At 37.3% G+C, this 25,178-nt stretch overlaps 1 protein-coding gene across 1 annotated transcript; it reads left to right on the top strand.

Moving 5' to 3' along the window:
- Positions 1 to 8,227: 8,227 nt before the first annotated feature.
- Positions 8,228 to 15,897, top strand: LOC121419939 (zinc finger protein OZF-like). Its single transcript, XM_041614423.1, has 3 exons — positions 8,228 to 8,268; positions 12,856 to 12,999; positions 14,202 to 15,897. The coding sequence occupies exons 2-3, from the start codon at positions 12,856 to 12,858 to the stop codon at positions 15,252 to 15,254; spliced, it is 1,197 nt and encodes a 398-aa protein (XP_041470357.1). The 5' UTR covers positions 8,228 to 8,268; the 3' UTR covers positions 15,255 to 15,897.
- Positions 15,898 to 25,178: the final 9,281 nt, after the last annotated feature.

The raw sequence follows: 25,178 nt of genomic DNA on the forward strand, positions 1-25,178 counted from the left end.
CAGACCATTGTTATGTATACTCTCGTAATATAAAAAAAATATTGATATTGAAAACTTCGTTAATGAAATTAATGACATGCCAAATGATGATATACTTTGTGAGAATAACACGGAAAAGGCTTACGAAATGTGGATTCAAATGTTTAAATCAATTTTGAATAAACATGCTCCTATTAAGAGAAAAAGAGTAAGACACAAAAAGTCTCCTTGGATGACGAGTGATAGAGTTAATGCGTAAAAGGGACAAAGCAAAAAAAAGGGCAAAGATATCTAAAAATATAAGTGACTGGAATGAGAAAAGAAAATTCGCAATAATGAAACATCTTTCCAAAGATCAGCCAAGCGAAAATACGTAACGGAAAGTATAAAAAAAGAATGTAGGCAACTCGATGAGCTATGATGTGGAAGGTTTTACGTGATATATTGCCAGGTAGAAATAAGAATACAGGAATATGAAAAATTGTTTAAGAATACCCAAAGAGCATTAAAGATATTGCAAATGTACTTAATGTACTTAATTTTTCTTCTTTAGCTATGAATAAGAAGCAACCAATTCAGCAACATGGAGCCAGAGGAGATCCGATTCAGTTTATGATTCATGTGAACTCCTTCTTTTCATTTGCTCAGATTACTGGAGAACAAATCAGAAAATGTCTGTTATACCTTGGTCACATTTGCTCTACGGCGGCCATACGGCGAGTCGAAAACAGCCGTTTTAACATTTTTGTACCAACTACATTACAGGTGGTTTGCATTAAAATTAATAAAACGACTGTTTTCGACTCGCCGTACGGCCGCCGCAAAGCAAATGTGACCAAGGTATTAGCGGGGGTATTAGATACCACTAACAAAGCGACCGGTCTCGATACAATTCCTTCAAGTATTCTGAAAGGATCGTCTCCCTGTATTACTGGCACATGTCATTAATTTTTCACTGAAGAAGGGTATGTTCCACCCGAATTGAAAAGGGCAAGAATTACTCCATTACTTATGCATGATGGACCTACTACACAGTAGGCCCATATGCATGATTCCCGGGGGGGGGGGGGCACTTACATTAACGAGTGGATACCATGCGCGACCAAAAAACACGTAAAAAGGATGTCTTTTTCACAATAGGGCACGTTACGTACGTAACGTGATAAGGGTGTCAAAAACACAAAAAAATAATGAAAAAAGGGTATCTATTTCGCTAGGAAAATTACGTGTTTAGGGTCGAATTTGCGGGGATGATAAAACAAAATTAGATGTTTTATAAAGGATGTCCTTTTTGCCCCAACACTACGTGTTTAGAGTCCGATTTGTGCGAGGTGTAGAAGGTGGGGTTGTACTAAACCAAATATAAGGTAAAGCCGACGACCAAAGGACCCGTAACAATAAAACATTCCTGTACTTGTTTAGGGGTTTATTTCAGGGAATATTTGCCAAGAGTATCGTTTTGTTTCCAATACTTGTTAAGGGTAGGGTTTCACACGCCAATACTTGTTAAGGGGTGCATTTTCAGAATATGGAAATTACGTGTTTAGGGTGCTTTTCGAGACCCCATGGTCGCGCATGGTATCCACTCGTGAATGGAAGTGGCCCCCCCGGGGCATGCTTTAAGGGTGGTCAGTGGCGGACAGTGACCCGGAGGAGACAAAGCATGGGGGGGCACAGCATTGTTCACAAACAATGCAGTGCCCCCCAATGCTTCGTCTCCGCTGGGTCACGGTCCGCCACTGAGGGTGGTGATGCTTCAGCTTCAAATCCATTTAATTACAGACATATATGTGTATTACCACAGGTATTACCAGTACTTTCCAAGGTAATAGAAAAGATAGTCTTTAAACACATGATATATAAATATCTAAATGAAAATGACCTACTTAATTATTCCAAACCAATTTGGTTTCCGTCCAAACTTTTCAACAGCCTTGCTCTATTAAATCTGACTGAAAATATTACTAAATCAGTAATATAGAGGTGAGTCAGTTGCCCTTGTTGCATTAGACCTGGTAAAGGCATTTGATATGATTAGCCACGAGATATTGCTTTAGAAATATTATGTTATGGATTTGATAAAAATTGTCTACGATGGATTCAAAATTATTTTTAATTTAGAACCCAGAAAACCATCGTAAATGGAAATGAATCCACTGAAATTGTACAATGTGGAATTGCTCAAGGGAGTATTCTTGGGCCTTTGTTTTTCATACTATACATGAACGATCTCCCCAAAGTAATAAAATATTCTAACATATCACTTTATGCAGATTCGGATACTGTCTGCATGTATCATCTCGAGATCCTACTATACTCGAATGCAATATGGTAAACGAAGACCTGGCCTCCATTCAATTGACACAATGAGCTTTTGTTGAATGTTAAAAAGTGTAAGCTGGTCATTATAGGCTCGAAGCGTAAGACCAACTTATTTGCCAATGTAAATGTACGGATTAATGACCAAGTTCTGGAAAGAGTAGACAACTGCAATTGCATGTTTGGGTATCGTTATTGATAAGGAATTAACTTGGCGACCAGACATAATAATTGACGGTGTCCTATCCAAAGTCCTCCAAAAAATTCTTTATGTTGAAAAGAATCCGACCATCTATAGACATACCCACTGCTACTCTTTTGTATAAGACAATGATTCACCCACATTTCGACTATTGTAACACAGTGTGGATGAAACCCGATTCAACTTTTCAACTTCTTTGAAACGGCTTCAAATCCTCCAAAACAGAGCATTGAGGATAATTCTACAGGTGATTTATCGCTACAGCAGAACACTTCTTTATCATACTGTTTCTGTTGACTGCTTAAGTTAAGATGCCTTGCTTAGGTTAAAGAAAGACCTAGCCACTTTGCTATTCAAACTATTAAATCGTCGGCGGTCATCCGAACCGTCGTATCCACATTTCAGAGATAATCAACTTCATACTTTACTGTAATTTTCACACTTACTTCTCCGGCCTTACAACATATTTATTGCTAGAAAAATATAGGCCTATGGTTGGAAAGACGGCCGAGACAACTGCTTGACAATAGTATCCTTACTTTTACACAAGACCAAGGATTATAGAAAATATCGCAAAAGAGCTCCGTGCTTGTAATTTCGGTTTGAGCGGTTTAGATTTCCCCTGTACAAAAACGCCATAGGGAATACAACAACCCTGACCGCGATTTCAATGCGCGTGGTCGGTCAAACGTCGTATCGCTTTTCACGTGCAAAGTCAATGCAGCGCAGATGGCCGATACGACAGTTTGGTTGACCGCGAGCACTGAAATTGCGGTCAGTCAAAACGTCGTATCGCTCTTCTTCTACACGTTTCCAATGGGATTTAGGCATTTTATTAAAAATTGTATGGCATCGTCGTGAAAATCCCATCATATCTCAGAAACTAAAATAAATTTACTTACACTCTAAAAAAGGATTGGTCAAAATGACCAATCTGTTGGTTAATATGTGTCCGACCGATAAAATTTGTCAATATCAACCAAAATTTTGGTCGATTTGAACCAATAATGCTTCTTTTGACCAATTTTATCGGTCGGACACATATTAACCAACATTGGTCATTTTGACCAATCCCTTAGAGTGTATGAATAGATTAGGACTTGTATTCATTTTCTGCAAAAATCTCAAAATCGATTTTCTGACCAAAATTGACTGATACGACGGTTCGGATGAACGCCGACGAATGATCTGCTTCCAAATGGGCTAGACTCAAAACTTACAATTCAGGACACGTAGTATATGATCTTCCAAAAGCCCACACCAATTATTTGAAAAATAACTCTTTATCTTGCCAGTCATTTATTCAATAACCTCCCCCAATCTGATAACACAATCTACCGGCTTTTAAAAAATGCATCAAAAATATCTTTCTTATTAGTTTTCCGTAATTTGTTGCTGACTAATATTTCTGACCATCATGTATATTGATTGTACTTTTGTTTATGTTTTAAATGTGTATATATTTATATATCTTTGTTGCTTTTTTAGTCCTTATTCTCTTATCTCAAATCTTTATTTTTATCATGTACAATGTAACTTATGTCTGTTCAAAATGTTTGTATTTATTATTTTGTTTCATGATTTATAATTTATTGTAAGTTTTTCACTGACTTTTTATGTACGGACTTGCTGTCCTCCCAGCTGCGGGCCCTGCTAAATTACGCTGGTTTTAGCTTATTTTGAGGAAAAGCCAGAGTTCGTGAAGAATAAAGAATTTGAATGAATAATAAATTATAATAAAATCGTTGAAAAAAATAAAAGAAATTTATCTTGCTAATCCTTGATACACAGGGGCGGATCCAGTTTTCGCCGATTGGGGGCCGAAAAAATATTTTCATCAACATTTTTCCTCGATTGCATGGCCGCTATAATCTAATTTTTTGTTGTTGGTTTTTCAGGGGGTATTCCTAGCTAAAGACTGAAGTTTTAAGTATATGTTAGTTTTAATGTATAAACAAGATAAGGTATCTCATAATGGTCTTATAATGCGAGCGCGAAGCGCGAGCTAAAATTCTTTTGTATTTTATGTCCTTAGAGCTGAAGATTTTGAGCAGTTTTTATAACCATGAACAAAGAAAAGTATCCAACTAAACAATGCGAGCGCGAAGCGCGAGCCGAAATTTTATTATAGTGTAGTACGGGGTTCTTACAATTTCACATTTTCTAGAACTCAGAGAACATTTTCTAGAACACAGAGACAGCCCAGCAGACATGTTTACAGATTGAGAACTTACTGGCCAACTCCCAGTTTTTAATGAGTTAACAGCTCGTGGCATTCTTGGAAACATTCCATGCAAATTATTTAAGGCAAATCAATATTCATATAAATGTAAATCAATAGAACAAAGTATAACTGAATATTCAAATATACAAACAAAGGATATATTGACTATTCAAACTATATGCAAATTATCATCTAAGCTTGAGTGCATTAACTTAACATATAACCAATCAGAGAAGGAGAGAGGTGGAAGGAGTGGGGGAGTGAGAGAGAGAGAGAGAGGGAGTGAAGAAAGCTGTATGAGATGGTGGAGTGAATAAATACAAAAGAACCTTGTGTGAGGAGTGTACAACAGTTAGTGTATAAGAGTGTGCTGTACCTAAAGAATAGAAAGTTAGGATGAAAAGGATGAATATAAATGAGGTGTGTTCTATTACAAAAAAGGGATGATTCATGATTAAGAAATAAAAGTACAAAATCAATCCCTACAATAGTAACGCGAAGAGAGACTCAATTAGGACTTTTTTAGTGATTAATGAAGAGGATACAAGTATCACCAATTAAATAATGAGAGTGCAAAGCGCGAGCTCAAAATTTTTGATATTCTGACCTGAAAACTGGACAGTCTAAGCGCGTTTATTTAAATAAAGAACAAGCTGTGTGTCTCAAACAATTAAATGCGAACGCGAAGCACGAGCTTAATTTTTTGATATACTGACATGATAAAGGAGCATTTTGACAAATTTTTGAAAGAATTTCCAAAGAGAACAGGTATCTCAAACAATGCGAGCGCGAGCTGAAAATTTTGATATAACAATTTGTGTAAATCAAACAAAATAATGAAAGCTTGATGTGCGAGCTAAAATATTGCGTGCAATTTGATTTCGGAAGTGTCATTTAATCCTCTTGAATGGGATTCATTACACAGGCAATGCGAGCGCAAAGCGCGAGCGAAAATTTTTATATAAAGTCTATTTTCCAATTTTTCCCCTCACCTTTTTCTTGTTTCCTTTCGGGGTCGGGCCGGCCGTTACGAGGCTGTAAATTACACATCATGGGTATAATACCTCTTTCTTACTTTTCTTTCTGTTTTTCGTAGTTTCTATCAAGATAAAGAGTACACTTTTTTCAGGTTATCAAAAAATAGGGGGGCCGGGGCCGGCTCGGCCCCCTCCTGGATCCGCGCCTGATACAGTTGAAATGAGTAAAGTCTGTACTGGTGATCGAAATTTCTTTCAATCGCCAGACAAGAGAGAGAGAGAGGGAGGAAAAAACTGCAGTCAATTACTCCAAGGGAGGTCTCAGGGAAGCCTACTTAATCATTTTTTTTTTCTGAACGGGGTTCCACCCTGACGACTATGATAGGCCTAATTGGTTACTAAAAAAAAGATGGGTGAAAATGTTAAACGAATTACATCCACCAAAAGAATATATGAGAGTTATGATTTGTTTCAAGTTTTAATTTGTGACGTCATGGGCCTATAGAATGTTAAAGGGCCTGTCATATAGGGGCTATCCATGCATTAATTCATTTTTTTTTTCAATAGTAGGCCTACATGATAGAGAAATTATTTTAAGAATGTACATAAGGATGTATTTCATAGGAATGTATTATGTATCATATCCACCCACAAAATATAAATTCATCTTAATCTTTTAAGATGATAACATTAATTGGGATTTATATCACACAGCATGTGGAGGAGCTGCTTGTGACGTCACAATATCACATAACTCTATTAATCTTTGACGGATTTTTCATTAAACCCGGGATTAACAGGCGCGGATCCAGGAGGGGGCCGAGCCGGCCCCGGCCCCCCCCCCTATTTTTTGACAACCTGCAGAAAAAAGTTTACTCTTTACCTTGATAGAAACTACGAAAAACAGAAAGAAAAGTAAGAAAGAGGTATTTTACCCATGATGTGTAATTTACAGCCTCGTAACGACCGGCCCGACCCGAAAGGAAACCAAAAAAAGGTGAGGGGAAGAATTGGAAAATAGACTTTATATAAAAATTTTCGCTCGCGCTTCGCGCTCGAATTGCCTGTGTAATGAATCCCATTCAAGAGGGTTAAATGACACTAATATATAACCAATATACAATATATCCAGTTCTGATATCAATTTGCACACAATTTTCTAGCACATCAAGCTTTCATTATTTTGTTTGATATACACAAATTGTTAATGTGTATCAAAATGTTCGGCTCGCGCTGCGCGCTCGCATTGTTTAATTTGTGAGATACCTATGCTCTTTGGAAATTCTTACCAAAATTTGTCAAAATGCTCCTTTATCATGTCAATATATCAAAAATTAAGTTCATGCTTCGCGCTCGCATTTAATTGTTTGAGACACACAGCTTGTTTATTCAAATAAAAACGTGCTTAGACTGTTCATTTTTTCAGGTCGGAATATCAGAAATTTTGAGCTCGCGCTTCGTACTCTCATTATTTATTTAGTGATACTTGTATCCTCTTCAATAATCACTAAAAACAGTCCTAATTGAGTCACTTTTCACCTTACTCTATGATAAAATTTCGGATACTTATATTTCTTCATGATTATAAAAACTGCTCTGAATCTTCAGTTCTAAGGACATAAAATATCAAAGATTTTTAGCTCGCGCTTCGCGCTCGCATTATATATTAAGACCACATGAGATACCTTATATTGTTTATAGCAATAAAAACTAACATATACTTAAAACTTCAGTCTTTAGTTAGGACTACCCCGTGAAAAACCAACAAAAAACCCAGATTGTAGCGGCCAATCGAGAACAATTTTGATCAAAATATTTTTCGGCCCCCCCCCCCCCCCCTATTGGCGAAAGCTGGATCCGCCCCTGATTAAACCTTGGCCAACATAAAATTATTCTTCGAACTTCTCGTCTGGGAGTGAGTCATCCCAGTAGTTCCGTGGGCCCTTTAAAGCCTGTGTATAGCTTTGGTAAAGGGTCAATAATGTGATTGATAATCGAATATCATCTAATATGACAGTCTTACTGAAGCGTAGAGACCGTTATATATTTTTCCAACTGCACTTCTCTGAGAAAATTTCAAATATTCAAATCTTGGGTATATAGCGCCCTCTCTCGGCGATGCTTGTTTTAAATTTAAAAAATGGGCATTCAAGCACTTATCTTATAAATTTAGTGATTAGATATCCAAAAGTTACAGACAAAGAACATATCTTGAAAGTTTCAGCCCATTCCATGATTTGGAATAGGATTTAATTGAAAGACAAAAACACACAGATATTTTAATTTGATCGGGTGACCCGATCAAGTTAAATTTCCTTGTAAAATCGCAAAATTTATCCTTTAAAACACATTTCATTTCATATCCTCCACATCATAACTGTTATAGGACATATCCATTCATATTAGCTAGCAATGAATTGGAATAGTGATAGGTGCATTTTGGTGGATTTACCAAAACTATACACAAGCTTTAAGCTGGCGAACATGGAGGGCGCTCTTTGCAAACACAGTCTTGAGTACGAGTCCGGAAGTGGAGAAATGGCGTCAAAAAGGCACTAACTCTCTGGGTAAGACAGGACATGTTTTGCAGTAATGAATTAAATTTATATTTTTTGCTTATGAAGATAATTTAAAGAAATGCCAGTCTCAGTTTACTTTGTAATTGTAGTGCCTTTTTTCCTTTTCGTGCCACGTCGGACTTGAAAATTTTGTTAGCCCAGTCCCATATGATGCGATTGCTGTAGTGTTGGTTTTTTTAATAACTGAAATTAGTGGTTGATAACTTGATGGTTCCTCATGTCAATCGTATTCATGTTGGCAATTTTTTTGAAACACGGGAATTTACTGTAACTGGCGCTTATTTCACTTTAGCAGCAATCCTGCTATGTAGATCTCCTGGTTGTAAACACGATGCATAATTAAAAGTCTATTGCAGTGCGGGTCATGTAGCCTGGGGCGTTTTGGGGAGTGAAAGTTATATACTGTACGTATGGAGTCACTCCCCACTAACGCCTGGGTTTCCTCCCTATACTTCCCCACATACGGGTACAAAACCAGAAACTTTTGCCCCCGAGAATTCTACTTTCCATCTAAAAGATCTAGCCCTAAAACATGTACATGGGTTCCAACTTCAATCGCTGGATTTGCGTGCTGTCGCCAAGCGGAAGACAAAGAAATCAAGATGGCGACGTAAACACGGAAGTAAGCTCTTTCCATCTTTTCAAAACAAATCTCTCGTTTTTTTAATGAATTCTTCTTTAAAAATGAAATCAATATCGCTGAAATGTTGGAAATGAAGTTGGACCCCATGTACATGTTTTAGGGCTAGATCTTTTAGAGGGAAAGTAGAATTCTCGGGGGCAAAAGTTTCTGGTTTTGTACCCGTATGTGGGGAAGTATAGGGAGGAAACCCAGGCGTTAGTGGGGAGTGACTCCATACGTACAGTATATAACTTTCACTCCCCAAAACGCCCCAGGCTAGGGTCATGCGGGTGTGGATGTCGCAGCAATTTCAAATCATCTGTACGGGAGAGTAGGTAGTCCTGTGGATCTCCCGGTCATAAACACTTGATGCATAATTAAAAGTCTAAACAGTATAGGCTAGTGCGGGCGTGGATGTCAGACAATTTCAAAATGTTTGCTTGACCAAAAAGAATCTAATCCATGTTTAAACGAGTTTATACTGGAGTGGAGGACATTAGTACTAGTGTTGCAGGCAAACTATTCCAAGCTTGGATCACTCTTTAACTGAAAAAGCTACTGCGGAAGTTCAACCGACGGTGAGTTGTGAACAGTTTGAAGGGATGACCTCTTGTTCCCTGGTACTGGGACCTCATGAAGAGGGACTCTGGGTCGATTCTGTCTATACCATGCAATATTTTAAATACTTGTATCATGTCCCCTCGTTTTCTGCGGTAATGTAAGGAGTACAGATTCGGTTTAACAAGTCTTTCACTATAGGATAAGGAGCTGAATCTTGGAAATAGTCTCGTAGCTCTACATTGAACAGATTCAATCCTTCTGTCATCAGTGATGAATCTAGGGCTCCACACAACACTGCAATACTCCAAATGTAGTCGAACAAGAGCCTTGTACAGGGGCAGGAATATATCCGGTTTAATGTTCACTAATGCACGTTTGATGATGCCCAACATTTGGTTAGCTTTTTGAATAGATGCAGATACATGTTGATGAAGTGTGAGTTCACTATCAATAAGAACACCAAGATCCCTCTCACAGTTGCCATCAACCAGTGAAAGATTGTCCATAGAGTATAAACGATGGATATTGTTATTTCCTATATGAAGAGTCTCTACATTTATCAGAGTTCAGAGGAAGCTGCCATGAGAGTGACCATTTCTCAATGCCATTCAAATCATCTTGCAGTGATTGACTACAGTCAGTTTGGTTGACCAAAAAGAATCTAATCTGTGTATTTAATGAGTTGATACTGGAGGACTTACTAGTGTTGCAGGCAAACTATTGAGCTTAATTACAAGATTGGATCGCTCTTTTACCCTTTTTACTGAAAGAGCGCTCACAATCTTGAATTTTGGGCATATTTTGTGTAGCCCTCTATTGTATTAGTGGAAACAAATCTTTATTTTTCATAAGAAAAAATTAAAAACTTCAATTACTAAAGTCAGAGACAATTCATATGATGTATAGTCTAGCTGTAGATCCAATGGAAATTGACAACTGGTGTAAAAAATCAAGCAATTGTCCCAAACAAAAAGAGAAAATAAGCCAATCATTGCCAAACTTATTTTGCCAGACAGAGTAGTAACCGAGAACAAGACACACCAGGTACAGAAATGAAGGACTTCTCCAGTGGGTTTTCCTGTCTTTACTTCTGGTAATTGACAATTATCTAGACAGTTTAAACTTGTGAAACTTTACGTGCATTGAGAAATGGCAGTTTTAAATCCCCCCCCACCGAAACTTGTCCAACAGATTTTTAAACCTTTCCACGGATTTAGCTTCCACTAATTGTTACGGCATTCTGAAATTACTCATTGACTAAAAAAATTACTCCTAAGCTCCAACTGAGAATGTCCTGTGAAAAGCTTGAACTTGTGCCCACAATGCAATGCTGATAACTGGCTCTAGATATCTCAAATTGTATTAAAGGTAAAAAAAATAATTTGATATACAAGTATCTCTGCCATTTTTGTACAATGGTGCTTCAAAGTCTGACTACTCTGGTGGCTTTTGACTTTACTTTTATTTTTTATCCAAAGACTTTTGTAGGACTATGCCTGTTCATCGTCTAAGGGAATAAATTGTATGTTCCACACTATCAGTTCAATTAGTTGCATGTGGCAAGACTGAAAATCCATTAAAAGTCGTACACAAAAGCAATGATGATTCTTAACAGATTTTACAGAAGGTGCTGTATCCACATTTTCTGGTAGACTGTTCCAAGAACTTTGAAAAGAAGAACTTCCTTAAATCAAGCCTTGCACACTACTTTTCAAATTTTTAAGAATGACCTCTAGTCCTCCCTTCCTTACTGTGAACAAGCAGATAGATCTATGCTAAAGTCAATCGTACCTCCTCTACTTTGTCTGTGAAGAAAAGATGGTAGTTTCAAATGATGCAGTCGCTCTGAATAGGACAACTTCCTCAGCCGTGGGATTAGCTTTGTTGCTCTTCATTGCACACTCTACCTGTTTCTGATCACCTTATTAAAGTCCCAATACCCCCTCCTAGAGTGATTGTAAGTGCACTTGTGCCATGTGAAATATTCTTTTATTATTTGTTTAAATGGTTGCTAAGTTAAGTCGATTGATTATGGTTTTGTAGAAGCTATTCCAAAAGTTTCAAATCCGACCCCCCTTTTGTAGCAAATTATTTTCAGCTCAGAATTTTGCCCAAATTCACTTTCCAATTAATGTTAGACAATAGTGAATAAATTGTTCACCTAACCATAATTCTCCCGGGGGGGGGGGGGGGGGCATTATGCCCCCCCTTGACAGTTTTCATGATATATCTGCTGCACAAAATGTTTTGACCTCGCCGCTCACTGACTTTTTACTTTCAAGTATCGCGCAAATTTTGAGACCAAATTTGTGACGCCCAGGTACGCAGTTACGACATTAAGCAACATTATGTAAGTGCATGTCAGACCCAAAATTGCTCATAATCTTGATTTCATGTACAAATCCAATGCAAATTGTGTATTAAGCCAAAATTCATAAATGTATCATTATTTCTACTTTTACTGATTAAACTTAATTAATTTTTCCTTGTTTATGATCAGAATTAAATCTGGAACGATTTCCATTGAAAAAACAATGAAAAAACAAAATAAAAAACAACAAAATACAAAAGAAATTGGTCTTGGTACCAGAATTTTTTTCATTCCTAACAATTGTTAGGAATGCTATAAAGAATATTTTCACCAAAAATAGCATTCTAGGAGCTTTATTTAGTGAATCAGAGCAAAAAGTATGATTTCATGAATAAATTAGCATAATTCATATGAAATAAAAATATATGAATGCAACTGCGTAGATTACGTCATTCTCTACCATCATGCAAATTTTCATTGTGATCGCGCTATCTGCGGCTGAGATCTTAAGGGGGGGGCATAATGGGCCCCCTCCCCCGGGAATGACAAGAATCAAAATACCCCGGGAGATTTAGGGTTAAGTTCAGTCACATCTAGCATCTATGAACAAGGGGGAGAGGGAGCAGTGTACATTCTCATCTCATTCTCACATCTGTGGCCTGCTGCATAAAATTATGGTAACTTTGCCATCCAATGGTAACTTGCATGGAATACTCGATTCTGATTGGCTGCTGATCATTGTTACCATGGTAGCTACCATTGGATGGCAAAGCTACCATATAGTACACTGTAAAAACTGTGGTGTTAAAACTGACACCAATTGGTGTTAATAGAGGACCAAACCCTGAGGTGTTAAAATAACACCCTAGAGACTGAACATAACACCAAAGAGTGTAAATGTAACAACCATAGGTGTTGTAATAACACCTATAGGTGTAAAACTAGCACCACCAATTTAACACCGGTGTAAAATAACTGGTGTGGTCCTCTATGTACACCAGTTAACACCACAGTTTTTGCTGTGTTACTACTCTGCAACGGGGCCCCTGCCAAATTCTTAAGAATTGCATTTTCTCTTTAGATGTTTGTTTCTGGCAAGATGGATCCTAGTCTGTCTAAGAATACAATGATGAAAGAGGAACAGAAGGCTAGCCTGAAAACGGAGAGGCAACCGCAGGATGGTGCCATCAAGTCGAAGCCATTGAAATCTAAATGTACAGAAAAGGTAAGAAAACAGGTGAGCACCTCACCAAAAGTCTCTTGTGAATCTTCTGGCAGGGATATACATGTAGCAAGCAATGAAAAAGAATCCTGTGAGAAAGATACATCTCTGCCAATCGTGAAAAACTGTGTTGTTTACGAACGTGTAGATCGAAGTTGGCTCAGTCGGTAAAGCATCTGCCTGTCGAACCAAAGATCGTGGGTTCGTGTCCACCCTGGGTTGATGACTGAAGCCAGTGTGCTGTATGCAAATGTCGCTCCCCTGTTCCATAGATGCAGGCTTTGTTACAGTGGAAAACACTCTCCCTCAGATAGGAGGTTAAATGGAGGGCCCGTGTAGAGGAGAGTCACTACCTTTGCATGTTAAGAACCCACTGCAATATTTGTATATTAAAGAGTAGGGGGAAATCCCGGTGCAGTGGTCCACCTGCACTCCTCCAATCAGCTATATCGGGAGGCGTGACCTGCGGGTTATAGTGATTCCGTTTGCTTTTCGCCTCCCGGGCACAGGTGACACCAAACAAATGATAATAATAAAATATGCATAAGATTACCATTAATATAATGTAACTAGTCCGAATAATAAAGATAGCCATTAGACACGCTTCATGCCCTGCATTGTCATTGTCACAAATTGGCACAGTCAAATTTTGCCAGTGCGGGAACTAAAAATCGTGCCAGAGTGTCATAGCATGCATTAACCTTATAAAGTTCAAGCTGCCTTGAATTCTACATGCTTTATTAAAAGGGAATGAATAGTATAATTTTTTCACTTATTCTCAAATCAGTGTCTATAAAAGCAATACATACATGTACATGTATGTATAATAAAATTGCTATTGATACAAGTTCTCTGTCATCAACTAATATTTTCTTCAAATTACTGTATTTCTTTGAACTTGTTTTTGAATTCTATAAGTCACAATACAGGTAGTTGAAATCTAAACATACAAACTGCCTCATGTGATAAATTTGTGGATTGGCAGCTTTGTTGTTTACTATTGTATTCATTTTAAACAAATATTTACGATTTGAAATTATGATTTGGACATAGATAACTCATTAGCCCACTTCTCAGTAAACTATTTTCTGTGTGCTACATATGATGAATGGTGAACCTCATCTAGGTGTTGTAGTGGATGAAATTGTGTACAAATGCAGATGTACGGGTATTGTTAATTGATGCTTTTACTTTCACATTTCCAGATGGAGGAAAACTCGGTTTCTAAGAGCAGCAAATATCTCCCCTCATTCAACTACCTCATTAAGAACTCTGGTCAGTACTTCACATCGAGGCGAGTCGTCATCGTGCCCTTCGTCTGCGAAGAATGTGGTGATGCCTTTGAGAGCATCTCGGACCTTGTGCATCACTTCCGGAGCCACTTCAACGGAAGTCTCTACGAGTGCTCGGTGTGCCTGACTCCCTTCAGCAGTAAACATTCCTTGAAGAAGCATATGATGGCACACTCTACAGGAGAGACCAAAGGGGGAAGACTCTGTGAAAGTAAGGGAAGTACTTTGGGGTCGATTAGGACGGATGAAGATGATGGGGATGCCGCTTTGTTCAGATGTCTTCACTGCAGGAAGGCCTTTGACAGCTTGTCCGACCTTGAAGATCATGCCGTAGAGCATCAGATCCAGGAGCTACACACGTGCCCAGAGTGTGGCAGGTGCTACCAGCAGAAACACCTCCTGGACAACCACATCCAGATGCACCACGTGGAGCTATGGACCTGCGAGGAGTGCGGAAAGAACTTTGAGAACAAGAAGCGGTTGATGGTCCATTACGAGGTACATAATGGCATCCAGGCGGAGAAGCGGCACAAGTGCGAGGAGTGTGGGAAGGCTTTCGTGGCAAAGTCGAAGCTTCTACGGCACATGCGTGTTCACACGGGTGAGCGGCCGTTCCGCTGCGACATCTGTGGCCGCGGATTCAACGACAGATCCAATCTGTTCATTCACGCTCGTGTCCACACCGGTGAGAAACCTTACTCTTGCACACAGTGTGGGAAGTCTTTCACGGGAAAGAACGACTTGAATAGGCACGAAATGATACACACTGGAACCAAGCCGCACTCATGCAAGCAGTGCGGGAAGGGTTTCCGTGAAAAGTCCAAGTTGAAACGCCACATCAAGACACACCTTATACCCAACGCCATGCTCAAACCTCACAAGTGTGCTACATGCGGAAAAGGTTTCCGTGAAAAGTCAAAATTGAAGAGGCACAGTAAGATACATGAAAGGGATACAAAAAGTTGAGCGTTTTTCGCCCATGTTTACTTTGATTTTTAGGATTCGTTATGATTAAGATTTTTCTTTTTCCAACAATGGCTCTGAGAAATTTGACAGGAATTCTTCTATTCATTCCAATCAGTTTCTGTGTATATTGTTACTTTTATGTATGCACTCCCATCAGTTGAATCTTTTTAATTCCGTCGCAATCATGTTTTTTTCTACAAAAATTAACTTTAAAGAAAGGAAACAGTAGGATTTGAATTGCTTGAAAAATTTCCTTAGAATGTAGTTACCATATTTCTGAAAGTGGAAACAGTTTGCACTTAAAAAAATCCCCCCAAATCAAAGACAAATAATTTATGAACACTTTTTGGTTGGTATAAAGGTAAATTATTCATTTTTTTAGGGGCAACTTAGCCTCTGATGAGGGGAAAAAGCAGTCATGTATTTCCTTCACTGATAATGATGATATACATGTACCAGCATGTATCCACATGATAAATGTGGATGTTCTATATACCAAAGCAACAAATTTTTCCAGGATATATTGGATATCACCTTGAATATAAATTTTATGGTGTCCCACTTCTAATCTAATTAATTAATTGTAATTAATTTATTTTAAGATTTATGAATGCTAGGGCATGAACTTGATTCCCCATGAAGTTAATAACTTCCCAGTACCGCGGTATTCATACACGTACATGAGCAGTGGTTGATTTTATCAAGTAATCTGCCAACTATCATTGTGTGTAGCAACTCTGATAATAGATACAAGACAATGTGCTGACTAGCGTGAAGCCAGGCATGAATCTAAGGCCAAGGGACTGTTTCACTAAAAAGTTAAATGTAATTTATAGTCTTGCGTAAGAGACGTACACACTAGTTCATGCCTCTTGAGCCTCAATCGACAAATGGGTTGTGTTTAATACCACACCAGGGGGCCGTTTCATAAAGCTGTTCTTATTAAAGTTAAGAGTGAGTTTAAGAACGCTCCCCTTGTAATCAGAGGGTCGTGTGTTCGAATCCAACCATGGCCTAGCGCCATTTGGCAAGGCGTCAATCCACACTTTGCCACTGTCACCCAGGTGCTAATTGGTAATGGGTACTGGTAGGAAACAACCGTCATTGTCGTTGGTTTAGCAAGTTTGCGCTTAACAGGCTGCTTGGAATACTATGAATCCAGTGACCGGTTAATAATAATTGTGAAGCACTTTTAACAGTCGTAGATTGATTAAGCGCTATATTATCAATGCTATTTATTATTATAATTAGTATTATTATTATTAAGAACGAGTGGTGATCCTTTCTTCTCGTGAATGATATTCACTGTTAAATGTTCTTTGGTGATTATTAACCATAAGAAAGGTTCACTAGTCGTTTTTAAAGTTGCTCTTAACTTACGAACAGCTTTATGAAACACCCATCAGGGATCATGTAGGATGTACATGTTAGTACATGTATGACTTATGGGTCCCACTTATTTATTGAAACTGTTTCTGAAAGCTTGTCCCCTGTTAGTCCACAAACCGAGATTTAGACAGTATTAATGTACTGTAATGTATTATCTTGGACATTATTTTAGTAAAAAAATAATATTTTTGAGTGTAGGCCATGTAATTTTTTTTTTTCTACTAATATTTTTATTGTATATTCTATGAATTATAGATTTATAAATTAGGTTATACTTCTATTTCTCAGGGTTAGATAAAGTTATAGAATTTTAGATTCTTATATTTTTTTAAGGTAGGCCTACAGACTGCAGTTGTGTATGAGTACACAAATCTTTTCATGTGTAGAAAATCATTTTAACTCAAGATTCTTCTAGTGATAGAATTATACGATATGAAACTTCACCATTTTGCTCAGTGTTAGATGACACTGATGGCTGTTTCAAAAACGGCAATGGCAGAACTCGGCAACAAAGCTCACAAAAAACTCATCTGATGTGGATATGGGGCAAAGAAACGTGTTTATGAAGGTCTAAATACTCTTGGTCACCTGCTTACAAAAGCTGGGACCATTACTTTACAGGGTAGGTTCAACATGTTTTATGTCCGAATTCCCAATCACATGTCAGATGTCAATTCGAAAACCAGATTAATCTGTGATTATGAAATTAAAGATAAAAGACAGTAGTTGCAGCAAACAATTATTTGATGAGAAAGTCTTATAAGGCAAGTCTGTCAAAAATCGTGAAATCTTAGCTTAAAATCAATAATTCTGATGAACACAGAAAAGCATATGTGGGACAGTGTGTTAATTTTTCTTTGAAAAAATACCTGCCATCTGATGGAATATCGTGTTTATTTTGCTAATTTCTCGGCAATTACGCATAATTTTCTTCCAGACCTAAATTTGATTTATACATAAAAACAATTTGGTGGTAATTTCTTTTGATTCTGTTCGATCTCATTTTGAGAACGGTACCACAAATGTTATTTATCTTTAAAGCCTGTCAAGAAAGGGCCAATAATAATGTGAGGATGATCCAACATTTCAATCCTTAATTGTGTACATTGTAGTGGCCACTTAATCTTTTTTTCAACCATTCGTCATAAAAATGTGAATTGTGAATTATTTAGTGTATGTTTTCTCTTGGCAGGCATTTTTTTTTTCAATTTCAGGGGCTACTTGTCACAAATTACTGCCTAAATCTGCAACATTAGATTAGCTTTAACATTGTGATCAATGGGAATTTCCAGGGGTTTGTTTGTTTCCATTTCGGGTATTAAATCGCTCCACGCCCCCGTGTATTTTTTTCCCATGTCTCTTGGTAATAGTTTTATTTTCCTGTAAAAATAGCCATTTCAGCAAGTTTTGTTATCCCATTGCATACTGAATTCTGTTATTCCTATAGACTTTGTGCAGATATCAACCGGTTCCAGTTGGCAACGGGTTAAGGTCATTCTATGCCTGAGAAGCGGCTTTATATCACAAAGAACAAAGAAATATGATTGTAGTGAAATTCACTTTGGAGGGATTTACCAAAACTAAAAATCAATATGATGCTAACAAATCAAACAACATTCTCTGATACTCATCGCTTCATCATCATCAATCACAAATTTCATATAGTGGACAGAGGTTATATGCAAATGTGAAAATAAGCATCGACAAAGGTTTATCCCCTGAGAACTTACAACTGTCGGTAATGATTCAATTTGATTTGTATGATTGATTATGTTGTCACTGGGCTAATAAAAAAAAACGTATCTCAAAATTTAAATATTGTGGTGACAGCTCGGAATAAGCAAGATTTTAGTTCTATGAAATGGGTAGGAACCTTCTTTTGCCTCAAAAGAGTTCTTCACGAGTATTGGGAGACTGTTTTCAGACAATGCGATAATATCACCATTGCTAGATTTATATAATATTGACTGGCCTTGAGGGGAACATCAAATATATTGCCAGCAAAAGAATCATATTGGCACGAGTCTTTAGACGTGGGCAATATGGGTCTTTTAAGGGCAATATATTTGATGATCCCCGAAAGAAGAGCCAGTCAATATTTTTATTATCATCCAAATCAGATATCTAGAGCAAAAATCATGATAATGGTGATATTTCTTTTTCAAATAGTTCTATTGTGTCTTGTTAATATAAGGGTCTAGGCTCTGCACTTTACCATTATGACGTACTTGCAAGCGCTCGGATCCAGTGATGTCTTTATTATGACGTATATTGTTGGTGCGCAGATCCTTACGAAGCGTATCTGTTTATACGCATCCTCAAATGCCTGGATGTGAGACCTGGGGCCTGTTGCAGAAAGAGTTGCGTTTAAACGCAAGTAAAAAAATCAAACGCAAGTCCCAAATGCGCGCTGTTGATTGGTTGAAAATCAAGTTGCGCGTGATTTTTAGAGTTGCGATCGATTGCAACTCTTTCTGCAACGGGCCCCAGGGAAAATACAAATAATATACCTATCCCTTCCCGATATTTATGAATCTAGGGCAATACGGTTTTGTAAATGACCAGCTCAGATGTCTGATACGGGTAATAATTTAAAATACAGCCTTTTTTAAGCTGCCCTCAAAATTTTTAAATTTTAAGATGTCAGAGGTTTTATCAGCCCAATGACGATATGTTATAAACAATTCAATCAATAATATCAGTCCGGTGATCAGTCGGAAAATTTGTGTTATAGTTTTTGGTCCTGAAGTACATGTATAGTAATTCCTAGTACTGTGGAAAATGAAGTGTTTATATCATTTAAAGAATCGTAGCATTTGACGAAAAATGTTTAAAAAATATATGTGTATTCTCATAATTAAGTATCTTTTGAGGAAGATGAATTTTCCCTTTGTAAATAATGTAGGCTATAGATTGATTAGGTTTACCACAAAAAACTAAATATAAAACCTTGAAGTCAGCATTCAATCAACATTCGTAGCAAACTATAGACAACAACTCAATGCAATTACTAGTATTTAACTCGCAATAATTGGAAGTACAAATATTTTTCATGGTATCTGAATACATTTTTGTAATTTAGTTTTGACAAGAATCCCAAGACTTTTATTTCTGAAGCATGTACATGTAGTACATGTATAGCAATCATAGTGTTATGAGCCAAAATTTAATATTATACAAGTGAAAAAATTATAATTGTAAATAAAAAAAGTAGAAATCATCACATCTTATTTTCTACTTTATGACAACTCCTTTTGACTTCAGAATTAGGTTTGGGAGTCCTCCAATGCTATTTTCTCTTCATTATCTGATGTTGATATATTTTTTTAAAGGAGTACAGATGAGTAGAGAAATTCCGTAAAATATTATTCATTGTTGCTTCTTCTCAAGTGCTTTTTAGTATACTGGACATAGTCTATAGATAGAATATTGGAGATTTCTGACCAGCCAGAGACACATTTGTGTTGGGATTTAGCTCTTTTAGACTTCTAACAGTTTGTGAAAAAGGGTCTCAGACTCGCGGGTGTCGATTGGAAGTTTATACCCTCATTTTTTTTTCTCAATTTTTTATTCCATTCTATGTTGTTAGGGATTTTGATGAATTAATATTTATTGTGTACCTTTTGTAGGTCAAACAAGTGTCTTATCTTTATTTAGTTTATGTGTTAATTGGGAACTAATTGGTGCTTATTATAGCTTATGAAATATCAAACGGTGCTTTAGAACTAACCAGTGCTTGCATATGATACAGTTGCGACAAAATAGATTAATAGTCTACAATGATTTATGTGAAATTTATGTCATTTAATAGAGAGAGAGAGAGGAAATGAAAAGTTTTTATTTTTAGCTTGTATGATGTATTTATGAAAATTTATTCTATCGTTTATTATTTTTCGTATCGGTTTAGTATATAAAATAACCTTGATTGAAAATGATTCCAATATTTTGTAAAAATAAAGAGATAATTTTTTTCTACATGTATATTGATTTACTAATGTAGTAAAGTACCATGGCCGCTAGTGCGGTAATAAGAGAGTGAGTACTGAACAATTTCAATTTCTCTTGTGTTTTCTATCTTATTTTGTGTATGTGAGCAGTGGTTGTAGAGTCAAGAATTTGGAGGGGGGGGGGATTAGGGCTTGCAGGGGCATTTTTATTCTTCTAAAAAGCCACAAGCGAGAACAAAAATAATCTAATTTTGCCACTGATTTTTATGAAATCCCAGAGAAATGAAACACACAAAAGGGAGGTAGAGGAGGAGGAGGAAAAAAGAAGGAGAAGAAAAGAAGATGATGAAAAACGAGGAGGAGAAGAAGAAGATGAAGGAGGAGAGTACAAAGTAGGAGGAGAAAGAAGAAAAGGGAGGACGAGGAGGGAGGTAGAGAAGAAGAATGGATGGAGTGCAAGAGTGACGAAAGATGAGAGGGCAGGTTGATATCTGAAAGTGAGCGGGAGGGGGGGGGGGGGGGTTCAATAACATTGAACAAAGAATCGCGAATCCTGCAACTATATTGAGGGCACCTCTCGGAACAATCTTTACTTGTTTGCTGCCATCTCTCGTCAAATTTATCTTGGAACCATTTGATAACTGGGCGTTGTGGCGTGCGCCTGTAATCCAAGCTGTGGGGGAAGTTACAAATTGATGCAGAGGTTCGAGCCCTGGTCACGTCTTTCGGATGATGACGTTAAAGGTCGGTCCCAGACGTAAATAATCATATCTGATTGATACACGTCTGATAAAACTCATACACACACAAACACACACACACTTTGTTAAAAAATATCAGCGGCGTCGACATCCCAGTCCGCTAAAGATCACTCGATCATTATCGTTTGCAGCGCCATCAGGCCGTTGTCACGATCATAACCATCGTAATAATCACTGATATCTGTCACCATCAGCATCGCCACCATCGTCAACATCATCATCATTATCGCCATGATCATCACTATCACCATCGTCATCATCATGTTCTCTTGTTAACAGGGCCACATGGAAGACCACCAAATTGGTGATATTTGCCACCCTGTATAAATACCAGAAATGAATAATCACCATCATCCGCACTATCATCATCATCATCATCATCATCATAGTCATTACCACCACTACCATCATCATTACTATCACCATCATCACTGTCCCCATTATCATCACCATCAAAATTACTATTACCACCACCGCCATCATCATCATCATCATCACAATCCCCACCATCATAGTCATTAGCACCACCACCATCGTCATAATCATCATCGTAATCATTATCACCACCTTCATCATCGTCGTCATCGTCATCATCATCATCACTATCATCATCCGCACCATCATAGGCATTAGCACCACTACCATCATCATTACTATCGCCATCATCATCATCATCATCATCATCCGCACCTTCATCATCATAGTCATTAGCACCACTACCACCACCACCACCATCATCATTATCTTCACCATCACCATCATCATCCGCACCTTCATCATCATAGTCATTAGCACCACCACCACCATCATAATCATCATCGTAATTATCATCACCATCATCATCTTAGTTAATCATCATCGTCATCATCATCATCGTCACCATCATCATTCGCACCGTCATAAAAATTAGCACCACTACCTAGCTCCGATCTTATCGTCATCACCATGACAAAATGCCACTTTCAAACTTTGAACTTTGAGAAACTGAGGGTTTAATAGGGAAACTTTGTTCCAAGGGGTCACACATTCAGCTTGATATCAAGCCAATTTGAAAAGAACAACCTTTCTTGACGAAAATAGTAAAACAGCAAACGAATATATCGATTAACCAGTAACAGACAATACAAAAATAAAAGTGACAAATAAAAAAGACTCTTTATAACATGCTTGGTCTACGCCATTTTTCTTCATTTTCACAGGGGATGGGGTGAACGTGGGTTTATATGGGTAAACACCGAGGGAAAAAAAAGGAAATTACATTTGAATTTGCATGAACGCAGGCTGAAACTCATATTACAAATATATATTGATATATTATGTTTTTGAGGTTCATTTTGAGTGAAATATAATGAAAAGATACCTTAGTTTGTCTTATGAATAGAAACGAGAAAAATATGGAATAACGTGTCTCGCATTTTTCTTTTCAAAATGTCTCAAGAGAGTCGCCAAAGTAAATGGTACTTGACTTATAACTGCCTTTTGAAAATTAAAAACAAGCTCTGGGCGGGGCAAATCTATCTCCATTCAGAAAAAGGGTTGTCATCACATCACGGCAAGAGAGCAGACGGGTTGAGTTTGGTGACGTCATGAGGCTACTGGGCATGTGCAGATTTTCGCTGGTTACCACCCAGCCGAGTCTTGGCAGAAATTACACTGGAGAATGGAGAGAGAAAGAGAACAGCATTGATGGAATTGACTGCCGAAAGTATTCAAACAGAAACTTTGCAAAGCCGTTATGAAAAGGGCGTAGTCCTATTCTAGGATGTGCGTTTTAAATCTTATATTTTATGAATGCATGTTTATCCATTTACACTCAAAATTCAAAGGATTTGAAATAAATCCAGATCGGCTGTGAATAGTAACCAGCAGAATTTTTAATTCATTTTGAATCTTAAGGATTAAATTCTAAATCTCAAAAGATTTAAATTCAAATCTTTTAGATTTGTGTTTAAACCAACATGGTTAAAATCTAACATTCGGCTCGCCACTATTCACAGCCGATCTGGATTTAATTCAATCCTTGGAATTTAGAGTGTATAGGATATTCTAAGTATTCTGTAGTAGACTTGTTTATAGGAGTGAAATAGTTTAACTATTGCAACTTTGCCATTATTGCATGTACCATAGCAACATGGCTCAGCTGTCAATCACAATAAACATAATAAAGGTTACTTAAAAACCCAATAAAGGTAACTTTAAAACAATTAGGTTACAATAAACATATTATAGGTTAAATACTGATGTATGCTTTGGTGTATACCATTTACCACAATAAAGGTTCACCAGTCGTTCTTAAAGTCATACTTAACTAACGAACAGCTTTATGACACGGCCCCTGGTCTGAAAACTGATGTATATTGTAAAATTTTATAAGACGTGTGAAATAAATTTATACCCATTCGGCAGAATTTTCTGTAGCCGGCCACCCTCCTGCTTTTGGTCTTGTCGCATTTACAGACAGCCTTGGAGATGGGTTGACGACAAACTGTGGACGAAAATAAAACAAATAATACACTGTAAAAATGCTGTTTAGAATTTTAAGCACGTTGTTTAAGCCCGTCACTCTAACAACTATTGTTTAAACTTTTAAAACTTTCAACAATATTACAAACAAGTTTAAACAACTTGTTGTTAGAGTGACAGGTTTAAACAATGTGGTATTTTTTTATAAACTGTGTACGGATTATCACAAATGGAAGCAGGGGCTGTGTTAGAAGGGGTCAGAGGTGGTCGCCCCTTAGTACTTTTCATGTAATAAAAAATGAAGAGGTAAAGAAAAGTGCCTTCAGTGTTCTACAGAGTGGATTTGGCGCGATATAAGTCTGTTTATTATTAATAATATTATTATTATTAATTATTATTAATATTATTATTATTTATTATTAATAATATTATTATTATTTATTATTAATAATATTATTATTACTAAATAGGTTCATTATTGCGGATTGAAATAATCGCTAGAGGGTATTCATTTGTCTCGCAATCTACTATGGTCAACAAGGAAATTCGTGATCACTCTCGCAAAAAGTGTTCACTGGCTTTCTAGGAAATTCGTGATCACTCTCGCAAAAAGTGTTCACTAGCTTACAAGTTCACGAGCTTTCGAGTGCCGCTGCAACTCTTTATAAGAGTTGCAGCGGCACTCGAAAGCTCGTGAACTTGTAAGCTAGTGAACACTTTTTGCGAGAGTGATCACGAATTTCCTTGTTGACCATAGTAGATTGCGAGACAAATGAATACCCTCTAGCGAATATTATTATTATTTATTATTAATAATATTATTATTACTTTAAAACTCTACTGTAAGATATATAAAGTGGCTATCCATAGTTAAACCACAACCTTAGAACAGAGGTTGAAACTAACCTGACTTCACCATGTAGAGTGTTATGGAAACAGTGCATAGAAGAAGAGAAGAAGTGGATAGGCGAGAAAGTGGAGATTTGAGAGTAGAGTATTCTTTCTTGAAAATAGTCCTGAAAAGGACTGTAAACCAGAAGGAATGTTGAGTGAGAAAAGCTTGAGTAGTAGAGCTGACGAGGAGATGCTGGCTTGAGTCGGCGAGTAGAGATGATGTGTAGTAGAGAGACTCGACGTTTCGGACAGGTTGACTGTCCTTCTTCAGTCCGTCTTCACTCCTGAAGACGGACAGTCAACCTGTCCTAAACTTCGAGTCTCTCTACTACTCATCAACTCTACTCGCCGACTCAAGCCAGCATCTCCTTGTCAGCTCTACTACTCAAGCTGTTCTCACTCAACATTCCTTCTGGTTTACAGTCTTTTTCAGGACAATTTTCAAGAAAGAATACTCTCAAATCTCCACT

Source organism: Lytechinus variegatus, chromosome 8 (assembly GCF_018143015.1).
Source record: "Lytechinus variegatus isolate NC3 chromosome 8, Lvar_3.0, whole genome shotgun sequence".
Lineage (NCBI taxonomy): Eukaryota > Metazoa > Echinodermata > Echinoidea > Temnopleuroida > Toxopneustidae > Lytechinus > Lytechinus variegatus.